General features: G+C 41.7%; 1 protein-coding gene across 2 annotated transcripts in view; it reads right to left on the minus strand.

Annotated features, from left to right (window-relative positions):
• Positions 1-3,357: 3,357 nt before the first annotated feature.
• The window catches only part of GAS2 (growth arrest specific 2), a 123,085-nt gene continuing 113,707 nt past the window's right edge, over positions 3,358-12,735 (minus strand). For both annotated transcript variants that reach the window (XM_038765018.1, XM_038765019.1), the window contains one exon: positions 3,358-4,569. In XM_038765018.1, coding sequence (XP_038620946.1) covers positions 4,351-4,569 — 219 coding nt within the window. In that variant the 3' untranslated portion in view covers positions 3,358-4,350. The remainder of the gene's footprint in view (positions 4,570-12,735) is intronic.

Consider the following 12,735-nt stretch of genomic DNA (forward strand, 5'->3'; position numbering starts at 1 on the left):
AAGGGGGAAATCCTTAGTAGAGCTCCTTGGCCAAGTCTGCATTCACAACTTAAATAGGATAGAATAGAGTTCAGAGGATTAGCAGTGAAGAGAAAGAAAAGGAGTAGGATATGTTGGAAACCATCAAGTGAAATCAAAAGAAATGGAGCAGTAGAGGAGAAAGGTCTTAGCAACCTAAAAATCCCCAAATAGGAATATTTGAAGGAAAGGGTTAGCAGTATATTCTCCATCTTTGAGAGCAGAACAAGGTTGTTACCCTTCTGGAGATTTAGGGTACACCGGAATAGGGTCACTCTGATGATTTTGTGTGTCGTCCTTGTGAGCGGGGGGTGAGAAGCAGATCACTTTTGCATTATTCCCGTGGAAATGTGGTAGGACAACTTTAACTTGCTTCTTGTTCTATACAGTGAGCACTGCATGCCCAGTGTGGCTCAGTGGAAAGAGCCCGGGCTTTGGAGTCAGAGGTCAGGGGTTCAAATCCAGGCTCTGCCAATTGTCAGCTGTGTGACTTTGGGCAAGTCACTTAGCTTCTCTGGGCCTCAGTTGCCTCATCTAGAAAATGGGGATTAAGACTGTGAGCCCCCCTGTGGGACAACCTGATCACCTTGTAATGTACCCAGCGTTTAGAAAAGTGCTTTGCACATAGTAAGCGCTTAATACATGCCATGATCATCATCAAGTAGAGTTGCTTGGGTACCGAGGATCTGCTCAAATGGCACGGCTGTCTTTCCCTCAGCAGGAGGCCAAAATTATAGCCCTATGGTACACAGGGCTATAATTTGGAATTGGGATTCCAAAAGGAGAAAGACAGATGCCATACCTTCTTTGCCTTGTAAAATATGGGCTTGAGCATTTGCAGTAGTGGTGATGGGTTACTTTAACGCATCTCTTTTCAGCATCCACCCACCCTTTGGCTCATCGTGGGCAGGAACATATCCATTATATTGTTATACTTTACTCTCCCAAGTGCTTAGTGCGGTGTTCTGCACTCAGGAAGAACTCAATAAATACAACTGGGTGATTGCTGACTTGTAGTTTCTTAATCGAATTGCTTTGAATTCTCATCAGCTTAGTACAGCGCTCTGCACACAGTAAGCGCTCAATAAATATGATTGAATGAATGGATCAGCTGCGGACACTCTTCTGTCCCCGGCTATTTAATCACTCACATTGCAGGTAGCCCTCAAACTGGCTTGAGTGAGGACTAGGAGTCTTTGCTGCTTTTTAGTTGGAGGTGGTGGTGGTGGTGTTTTCCTGAAGCACTTGGCCTGGCTTGAGTTAAGATTCGGAGTCTTTTTCACTTTTTAGAAACGGTTGCAAAGTCAAAATATAAACAAGAAAAACAAATATATAAATGTCTTTGTAGTCAAAGATGACTTCATTAATGACACAGTTTATCCACTGATGTGTGGCAGGAAAAAAAAAAACAGTTTTACCCCACCATTAAAGGGGAATTAGGAGTCATTCATTCAATCGTATTTACTGTGTGCAGAGCACTGTACTAAGCACCTGGGTGGTACAAGTCAGCAACATATAGAGACGGTCCCTATCCAACAACGGGCTCACAGTCTAGAAGGGGGAGACAGACAACAAAACAAAATCCCGGTTACGATTTAAGGAGATTAAGAAGAAATTGCTAAACAGTAAACACCTCTATTGTACTCTCCCAAGCATTTAGCGCTCAAAAAGTACCATTTATTGATTGATTGTGGGGGTGGGGGTAGGTGCCGGAATAGATACATGATGGCTGGCAAAATGGTCATTTCCAATCCTTGGATTCCATGGTTATAATCTTCGCTTGGTCCCTGGAGGTCTTACGGGGCTTATCACAGTGCTCCAATTGGTATTTAACAATTCTGATGTGGAAAATGAGAGATTATTTTGCTGGCAAATGGAACTGTGGCCCCAACATCTATTTTCCCCATAGATTTGGATCCCTCTGCAGTGGCGTTCCACTGCATCCTTCAGTGAACAACTGCAAGGAGGAGAAGCTGACCAATGTTTTCTGAGCATTGAACTGAATTGTTATGTAAGAATTCTTGACTTCCCTATAGTTCTGAACTCCAAAAGGGAGGCAGATAAAAATAGAGCAAATCTAGGGCTGCAAAAAGTCTGGCTCTCTTTAAAGACTACTAGCTCCCACCTCGGTTCCAGCCTTGGGATTGAATCTTGCAGCCATAGCAAACTGACCCACTTTGAAAAGTGGTTATACACGTTTATATACATGCATATCAAGGCCAACAGCCTTTAATGCTTGTATACTATTTTTAGTTAGGCCATATGTTATTATGCCCAGAACCATTTAATACTGTGGAGTTGTGCTGCTGTTCATTCCTTACATAACTCATTTGCATTAAGGTTGAAATCCTTTTCCTTTACCAGTTACAAACACTCTATAAGTTGCTTGTTTATCATTTTTCTCTAGTCACCATCTGTTTTTCTAAGCCCTACTTTTAAACTAAAACAAGAAATTGTGAGAGCGTCACAAGATGGCAGTGGCGGAACTAAATCAAAATCAGACTAAAGTATTTAAAATAATTAAAAGAATTCTCAGGTCCAATGTCTATTTCAAATTTTGATTGAAATGCATTTTTTCTCCTATTAGCCATATTGACAAACTCTTCCTCAGCACTCCTTCCATAAATCTGTGAAATGTTAGATTATCTTGAAATCATTAAAGCAGAATCTTCTAGGTAGAAGCTACCCTAGTGAACAGAATTTATAAATGATAACACAATATTGTATAGAATTAGGAACTGTAACATCTAACCCAACCACTATTGCGTCCCCCACATCGTAATAATAATGATAGTAATTGTGGCATTTGTTAAGCACTTACTATGTGTGAGCATTGTGCAAAGACTTGGGGTAGAGTTAGATACTCAGGGCAGATACAGTCCCTGTCCCACAGTGGGCCCAGTGGTATTTATTGAGCGCTTACTATGTGCAAAACACTGTATTAACCACTTGGGAGGGTATGATATAACAAAATTAGCAGGCACATTCCCTGCTCACAATGATCTTACAGTCTAAGGAGATGAGGGAGCGGGAATTTAATCCCCATTTTGCAGATAAAGGAACTGAAGCACAGAGAAACTAGGTAACTTCTCCCAAGTTGCATGGCAGGCAAGAGACAGAGTCAGGATTAGAACCCAAATCCTGGTTTAAAACCCTAATCCTCTTGATTTTCAGACCTATGCTTTTTTCACTAGGCCACACTGCCTCACAAGTGCTTCCCTCCCCTATGCTAACATCTTGAGATGCTGACTGGAGTCCGGCCTTTCCCTCGCACAGGCAGAGAATAAAGTCAGTGTGCTATTATTTCAAATGAACCACAACCCAAACGCATGCCTCGGTTTGGAAAGCTTTTAATTCTTGAATAGTTATGACATATAATTTGCTATTTTTATTAGCAAAAAGCCACGTCCCAGTATACAAGGGTATACAGAAATCCAGAACATCGTTAACACGGTGAACGTACTTCACTACACAGCATAGCAAAGTAGGATTAACTCTAAAAACAAACTCCAAAAAGAAAATGTTTCAATATTACATGAAGTCAAATGAAAGCTGGACTGTACAATTTATCGTTAAAATATAAACAAATGCATAAGATATTAAACTTGTGCATCGAACCAAACTAGGTGATACATGGCTGAGCTTTTAGGAATGCGTGAAACAGTTCACAAGCAAATCCTTTGAGGCTATATATGATTGCTTCCATAAGTACCCCGATTGAGAAATTATCTTTAAGGCATTCTTCTAAATGAAAGTACACTTCTGTGGAATTTCAATTGTTGCAAATACTATCTGTACTATCTGTACAGGTTTGTTTCTGTGGTTTTAGTAAAATATGATTATCATACTCATTTTTTATTTTTCAAACTTAAATTTCTACCATGAAAAAAAATCTAGAATTCTGTAGGAAATGAAGCAGATATTTTCCATTGATTGGTCTACAAAATCTACATGCATGCTTTCCCCTGTCTAACAAAGTTGAGTACTCAAAACAGTGGGTTTTTCGACTAAACTGGCAGCCTGGGATATATTTATCTTTAAATGGAACAGAGCCTTTAAACTAAAAAGAATGTCCAAATTTTAAAAAATAATGATTTGGATAAAAATGTTTGCACCGTAATTTCGATTTCATTTAGTAAGTCAGCTAATTGGCCGTTTTCTACAAGAGCATTAGAAATAAATAGTGCTATGATCTCAAGATCCTTCGCAGATATTGCCATTTTCTGGAGGTGTTAAATGTTCAAGTGTCCTGTCAAAACACATGAACTGAACTGACTACGTTGGTGAAGGGAATTAAGACCTCTATGCAGGACCACTCAAAATAACAGAGTCTCACTTTATCTCCTTCTTAGTTTTGTAGTGAGCAGAGACCACCAGGTAATTATCTGGGCTCATGTCCTTGAGTGTTGGTGATTTATTCTGGATGGGAGAGGTTTTGCCATCCACGCGGGAGATCTGCAGCATTCGACAAGGGTCGTGTTTCAGCAAATACCCTGCAAAAGTCTCCCAGCCTCCTCCCACACGGACCATGACGTGTTTGTTGTGCAGCATCTGAAATGGCAAAACGATAAGCATGTAAAACCTGGATTTCCAGCCGCTTCCATCTCAAGTGGGACAATGAAGAGCTGTTCTAAGGAGGGCACTGTCTTCCAAGAACAGAAAGAAAGGAAATTGACTTAAATAAACTCATCAATCAATCAATCAATCAATCAATCGTATTTATTGAGCGCTTACTGTGTGCAGAGCACTGTACTAAGCGCTTGGGAAGTACAAGTTGAAAATTTTATCTCCGCACTCTTAGGTGATCTAAACGCTCCTGGGTATTTACAATCTTTTTTTTTTAACTCTCATACCAAAGAGGGGATGAAAGGCCTCCAGCCTTTCAAGGCTGTTACTTTTCCTCTGAGCCACCACAGGCCTTCACTTATGAAGAAGTGTTTATTCAAGTGTACGTCCAATTTTTTTTATTTTTATCAATCTGTTGGTACTTTTATGTCTGTCTCCCCCATTAGAGTGTGAACTCCTGTAGACTCCCATATCACTTGCATGTTGTATATTTCCCAATCATTTAGTACGATGCATTATTCTTAGTAGGTGCTACATATTGGCTATTTCTCCTACTGCTGCTGCTAATCAATAATAATAATGATGGTATTTGTTAAGTGCTTACTATGTGCCAAACACTAAGCACTAGGGTAGATACAAGGTAATCAGGTTGTCCCACGTGGGGCTCACAGTCTTCATCCCCATTTTACAGATGAGGTAACCGAGGCACAGAGAAGTCAAGTGACTTGCCCAAGGTCACAGAGCAGACAAGTGGTGGAGCCGGGATTAGAACCCACGACCTCTGACTCCCAAGCCTGGGCTCTTTCCATTGAGCCACACTGCTGCTACTTCTACAACTACTACTGCTGCTGCTGATACTACTACTACTACTACTACTACTTGAATTGTAGTAGAGAATGGGGGAATTGAGTTACATGTAAGGAAATTCCTTCTGAATGAGAAGATTTGGGATAGTGGAATGGATCAGTAGGAGTCCAGAAGAAAGTGTATTTTTATTATAAATTTTGGACAGAATCTGGTGGTCAAATTAGGGAATGTTGTCCTGACAGTATTCTGTGTCCAAATCTATCCGTGCACTATCGGAGGGAATGGCGATGTACATGAACAAAGCAGCATATATGGAATAAATATAACTCGAGTTTTCCGTATTGAAGGGTTTGTCAAGAATATAACCCTACATTCTAGGAGACCTGACTGTCCAATGATCTGGAATGGCCGACTTGCAGGTTATTCTATGAGCTCTCCAAACTTAGGTAATTCTAGATAATGAGCATGAATGAGTTCAAACCTGGAAGAACAACAATTATTAGTTACTTGGGCTTACTGGAAAACACAGAACTGAAAGAGGAATAAAAAATCTGGAAGGCTAATTTTCTAAATTCAGTGTTTCCATAGATCTGTGATTTAGAATATGCTTACTGTAGACTGTAAGGTTTTTGTGGGCAGGGATCATCCCCATCAACACTGTTGAAATATACTTTCGTAATCGTTTAGGACAGAGTTTTGCACGTAGTAAATGCTCAACAAATGCCATTGATTAATTGATTATAAAAATTTGATCTCTCTTCTAGATAAGCACCCGGGAGGACCTTATTCCAATCAGAAGAATCTCTGGAACTCTGGTAATTATGAAATGACTTTAAATAAATGCTAAGGGCCTTGTAAAAGTGACAGGTTATGGTTGGCTTAACCCAATTAATACACGGATAGGAAAAAAATATCAGAGTTCACTTTTTCTTAAGGAAAACTCCCTTAAAAACTAAGGTCCTTTGTATTTCCCTAGAGTCCCAATGTGGAATTAGATATGAATAGAGGGAAATAAGTATTCCCTGATTCTGAAGCTAAAGGGTCTTCACAAAACCAGAGATGGCCAGAGGCTAAGCAACCTTTAATCCCTGAGGAGAGTTAGAGCTGCTTCTAAGCATATCTCCTCTCCATAAACTGCCAGAGGAGCCTGTTGGACGGAAGGTTCAACAAAGCCAGTTCCAAAAGTTGACAACAGCTGTCAGGCCATGAGTGAAATCCCAGGGGGACACCAAGACATGGTTGACCTTTTGGAGAACACCCAATCCATACGTAACTCTGATGCTTGGGTCATTTTTCTAAAACATTTCTCAGACATTTTCCCACTCTTATACATAGAGATGAAAGCTGAAGCCATAGGAGTAATGAGTGAGTATAAATTGAGAGGAATATGGGATCCGGAGCAGAGCATGGAGGGACACTCACAGAGATGAGAAGAGGAAAAGGAGCCAGAAAAGGAGACTGAGAAAATAAGAGACAGAAATCCAGGAGAGAGTAGAGTCAGTGAACGTAGATTAGACAGCATTACCAGGAGTGAGAATTGATCCAGAGGGTCAAAGGCACTTGAGAGTTCAACAAAGATCAGGATGGACTAGAGACCATTGGATTCGGAGAGGAGGTGGGGGCAGCAGGTGTTTATAACTCATTCTAGGAGTTTGGGTGGGAATGGGAGGAGGAAAATGGAGCCAAAACTAAAGGGAGGCTTTAAAACATTCGATCAGCTTGTCTACTCCTACCTTACCTCTCTGATTTCTTACTAGAACCCAACCTGCACACTTTGCTCCTCTAATGCCAACCTATTCACTGTACCACAATCCCATCTATCTCACTGCCAACCCTTCACCCTCATCTGGCCGCTGGCCTGAAACACCCTCCCCCTTCATATCTGACAGACATTCACTCTCCCCACCTTCCAAACCTTATTAAAAGCATATCTTCACCAAGTGGCCTTACCTGACTCAGCCTCATTTCCTCTTCTCCAATCCCTTGTGCATTGCCCTTACACTTCCAGCGCTTAGTGCAATGCTTTGCACATAGTAAGCGCTTAATAAATGCCATTATTATTATTATTATTGAGTTTGTACCCTTTATTCACTCCTTCAGGCTCACAGCACTCATGTACATAGCCAGAATTTATTTATGCATTTATTTATTTATATTAATGTCTGTTTCCTCCTCTAGACTTAATCTTGTTGTGAGCAGGGAACATATCTACCAACTTTGTTATAGTGTGCTCTCTCAGTGATCTGCAAACAGTAAGCCCTTGATAAATATGATTGATTGATTGATTTATTGAACAAAGGCATTTTAGTGTGGGAGATGTGAGCATGTTTGAAAAACGTGGCTAAGGAGCCATTAGATAGTGAAAGGTAGGAGACGGAGGCTAGGGAAGTAATGCTTTGAAAAGGTGGGATGGGGGTCAGAGGGAGGGAGAGGGTGATAAAATGTAGTAAAGGTATCAAGATAGGAGTTGGCCACCACAAAGCAAAAAAGTATAGCTTCCCTAGCTCTATCCCTATCAAGAATCTACGAAGTTCCAAGGCTCACAACTAATTTTTACTTTAGTGCCTTTTTTTTTTTTAAGTCAGTCCTCCATGGAGAGCTTGTCTACGAATGAGTCAAAATCCATGACTTTTGGCATCATTCAAGGGGTTGCAATAATAATAATAATGATGGCATTTATTAAACGCTTACTATGTGCCAGCACTTTGGTGGATACAAGGTAATCAGGTTGTCCCACGCGGGGCTCACAGCCTTAATCCCCATTTTACAGATGAGATAACTGAGGCCCAGAGGTGTTAAGTGACTTGCCCAAAGTCATAGAGCTGACAAGTGGTGGAGCCGGGATTAGAACTCATGACCTCTGATTCCCAGGCCTGTGTTCTTTTCAGTGAGCCATGCTGCTTCTCTATATAGAGGTATATATAGTTGCATCTAGTATCTATACAACTCTATATTGTTGTATAGCTCCATTCCTCTCAGCTGAGGTGGCCATGGGTCCGATTTTTATAGTGGCTAGTCTGCTTTTCAACTGCCTTTCCCCTGTCCAGTACTGTGTGAGGAGAGATTAGGGGTTGACAAAGGGGTGCCTGACGTTCTTGAGTGCCAACAGGGGCCACTCCAGATTGTTTAAGATTCAAGCCCGCCTCCCAAATATTCTTTTTTAACTTTAAATCCACAGGAATTATTTTTTTACTCCATTTTGAATTTTTGTGCCTCCTACTGCAAAGACCCTAGAGGCTGCCGCAGTCTGTGGTACAATAAGCAAATACTTTCCGTGAAGGTGTTTACAGCGAAATCCAAATATTGCCAAGAGGAGAGTGAGTGTTGCCCAGGTAGTAGTGTCTCGGAAACCCAAATTACAATTGCAGAAAAAAGGACTTTTTCTTTCATCATGTAAGAGACATTCTGTAGCCATATGTCTAGCATAGTATATTATTCTTCTGAGAATATTTCTCTTTCAGCTTTAAGAGGTTTGCAGCCTGAACCTCCAGGTTCCCATAGCAACAGCTCCATGGCTGGAGAAAACCAAGCAGTTTGACAGCTCCCCTCAGCCTGAGATTGCACAGATTCATCAGTGCTTTGACACTTCTGGGTTGGACCGGCTAAATAAATCACGTATTTGGATGTCACTAGGAAAACCCTTGGTAAAACCAGGAGGTTTGCCGTCTTGAGTAGGAGACAGACGTGAAATTCAGCAAAGGTAAACTGATTTGACTGCCATTAAGATATTAATCAATTATTGTGTGCTTACTGCTTTCAGAATACTGAACTGAGCATGTAAATCTTCAGGAATGCACAGCTTTAATTGCAAAACATTTGAAATTCTCCTGCATTCCTCGGTGTTTACCCATTCTGGGACAAAGCAGCCGGGGAATCCTGGGCAACAGGAGTGGAAAGAGCCACCTAGCCTCAGGGTTGGAGTGGTTTTTTGAGCAAGAGAAGTGAAGAGGCAGAGTTGGCAACAGAAACCAACTCTACAGGCAACACCTAAAGCAGCAAAGTAAGGTCAGTTTCCACACAAGCACAGCATGAAAAGTACTACTAGTCACAAATCTCTTCTTTTATCCTTATGCGGAACAGTTTGGAGGCAACAACGTCGGTGGAATCTTCAAATATGAAGTACAGTTCATATAGAAAATGATACTAGTTCTCGTCCTATGTTTCAGCCTGCCCTCAGCTTTTTTTGCTGTTGTTTTTGTTTTGTTTTCTGATGTTTGGTTCTCTCCTGACTCTTTAACTGATGATGCCCACAAGCTTTAGTTTTGGGTATCTACTTCATACCAGTTCTCTCTTGGAGTTCATCTGCTCGTATCGTTTCATATACCATCACTTTAATTATAATTCCCAACTCTACATCTCCACCTTCTTTACAATCATCATCATCATCAATCGTATTTATTGAGCACTTACTGTGTGCAGAGCACTGTACTAAGCGCTTGGGAAGTACAAGTTGGTAACATATAGAGACAGTCCCTACCCAACAGTGGGCTCACAGTCTAAAAGACATCTCCACCTGGATGATGTTCAGGAACCTTTGCTCAATATGTCAAAAGCTGAGCTTACCTTCTTCCCTATTAACCCTTCCTACGTTGCCCATCACTGTCAACACCAGCACCACCCTCCCCTTCCCAGAAGCTCATAGATTTGGTGTCATCTTTGGTCGTGGGTTCGAATCCAGGCTCCGTCACTTGTCAACTGTGTGACTTTGGGCAAGTCACTTCACTGTTCCTCAGTTCCCTCATCTGGAAAATGGGGATTGAGACTGTGAGCCCCACGTGGGACAACCTGATAACCTTTTATCTACCCCAGCGCTTAGAACAGGGCTTGGCACATAGTAAGTGCTTAACAAATACCATCATTAATTAATTAATCTTGGACTCCTTTCAGTCATTTAACTTCCATGTACAATCTGACTCCAAATTGTGCCAATTCATCTCTATAATATTTCACAGATTTGCCATTTCCTCTTCATCTCTGTTATTACACATGGTACAAATCCTTATGACTTCATAGTTAATGTATCAATCAATCAGTGGTATGTAGTGAGGGTTTACTCAATATTGAGAGAAGCAGCGTGGCTCAGTGGAAAGAGCCCGGGCTTGGGAGTCACAGGTCATGGGTTCTAATCCCAACTCTGCCACAAGTCTGCTGTGTGACCTTGGGCAAGTCACTTAACTTCTCTGAGCCTCAGTTGCCTCATCAGTAAAATGGGGATTAAGACTGTGAGCCCCACGTGGGACAACCTGATCACCTTGTATTCCCTCCAGTGCTTAGAACAGTGCTTTGCACATAGTAAGCGCTTAACAAATGCCATCATTATTGTTATTTTTACTGTTGGCAGAGCACTGTACATTTGGGAAAATTTGGGAAAATACAAAGCAGTGGAGTTGGTAGCTTCAATCACTGCCCACAAGGAGCTTACAATCTACAGGGGAAGACAGACATTAAAAGAAATTGCAGATGGGGGAATCATAGCTTATTAAGGATATGTACATTAGTGCTTTGGGGATAGGGTATCAAAGTTCTTACAAGGTATAGATTGGGGTGCAGAGGCTTTAGTCTGGGAAGGCCTCTTGGAGGAGATGTGATTTTAGGAGGGTTTTGAACGTGAGGTTAGTGATGGACTGTTGGATTCATTCACTCATTCATTCAATCGTATTTATTGAGCGCTTACTGTGTGCAGAGCACTGTACTAAGCGCTTGGGAAGTACAAGTCGGCAACATATAGAGATGGTCCCTACCCAACAATGGGCTCCACAGTCTAGAAGGGGAGACAGACAACAAACCATGTAGACAGGTGTCAAAATCATCAGAACAAATAGAATTAAATGATCTGTGTCCAACCTGATGAGCTCGTATCTACCCCAGTACTTAGTACAGTACCCAGCACATAGTAAGTGCTTAACAAAACCATTAAAAAAAAAAAAAGAAGGGTGGGGGTGGATGGGATCCAGAAAGGATACCCTAAGTGAAAGTAAATTTCCTCATGATCTAAATGCTTAGCAGTTTGACCTGAAAACCAAAGGGGCAAGGACTGCCCCTGGGCACTTCCTTGAAGCAATCCTGGAGAAGTGCCAAAAATAGTGCCCTGCCCTCCCTCGCCTTCTCAGCTGAGCCTCTTCGGTCCCCAGCCCGGCCGGGCACAGTGTACCACCCCCCAGACTCCCACGGACCCAGCAGAATATGGATATGTATGTGGATATGAAGTTGGGGGGCGGGGGGTAAGGTTAGCTCCATGCCAGAAGGAGAATATGATTAGGGATTGATGGTAAGATAGATGAGATTGAGATTCAGAGAGGAAGTTGGTGTTAGAGGAGTGGAGTGTGCATTTTGGGTTGCAGTAGATCAGACAGGTAAGTTAAGACAGAGTACTTGAGTGCCTTAAAGCCGATGGCAAAGAGTTTCCATTTGATGTGGAAGTGAATGGGCAATCAGATCAGGTTTTTGAGAAGTGGGAAGATACAGACTGAGCAGTTTCTCAGAAAATGATCTGGGCAGAAGAGTGAAATGTGGACTGTAGAGAGAAAATACATGGTACAGGGAGATTAGCAAGGAGGCTGATGCAGTAGTCTCCATGAATCAGGCCTCTTTCCCCTCAGCCTATGGTACCAACCGTTACACACAATACATTATTAAGATATCAGTTGGATAACATCTCTCCCTTGTTCAAAAATTCCCGATGGCTCCCCATTTCTTCTTGTATAACAAAAAAGTTCTAATCATTGACTCTAAAACTCTCTAACATCTGCTTTCCCCTTCTCTCCATGACATCTTCTTCCATAATAGTCATTCATTGTCAGTCATATTTATTGAGCACTAACTGTGTGCAGAGCACTGTACACAGTACGGTGTACTGTACTCTTGGGAGAGTACAATACAACAATAAACAGACACAGTCCCTGACCACAATAAGTTTACAGTTTAAAGGGGTGGGGGAGAGAGACATCAATACAAATAAACAACTTACATTCTTTGCTCCTTTCAACGTAGTGTTCTAACAATAAATAATTTGTAATCCCCTGCTGCTTACCCATTACTCATGCCTTTCCTACTTCTCTCCCTTATCCAGTATGCCAAGCCATGCCCGTAGAAGCAGCATGGCCTAATGGAAAGAGCATGAGCTTGGGAGTCAGAGTACCTGAGTTTAATCCCAGCTCTGCCACTTGTCTGCTATGTAATGATGGCCAAGTCACTTAATTTCTGTGTGCCTCAGTTCCTTCATCTGCAAAATGGGGATTCAATACCTGTTCTTTCTCCTTCTTAGACTGTGAGCCCCATGTGGGACCTGCTTATATTCTGTCTATCCCAGTGCTTAGTACAGCTCCATGCACAGTAAACACTCAA

This window comes from Tachyglossus aculeatus, chromosome 22 (assembly GCF_015852505.1).
Source record: "Tachyglossus aculeatus isolate mTacAcu1 chromosome 22, mTacAcu1.pri, whole genome shotgun sequence".
Classification (NCBI taxonomy): domain Eukaryota; kingdom Metazoa; phylum Chordata; class Mammalia; order Monotremata; family Tachyglossidae; genus Tachyglossus; species Tachyglossus aculeatus.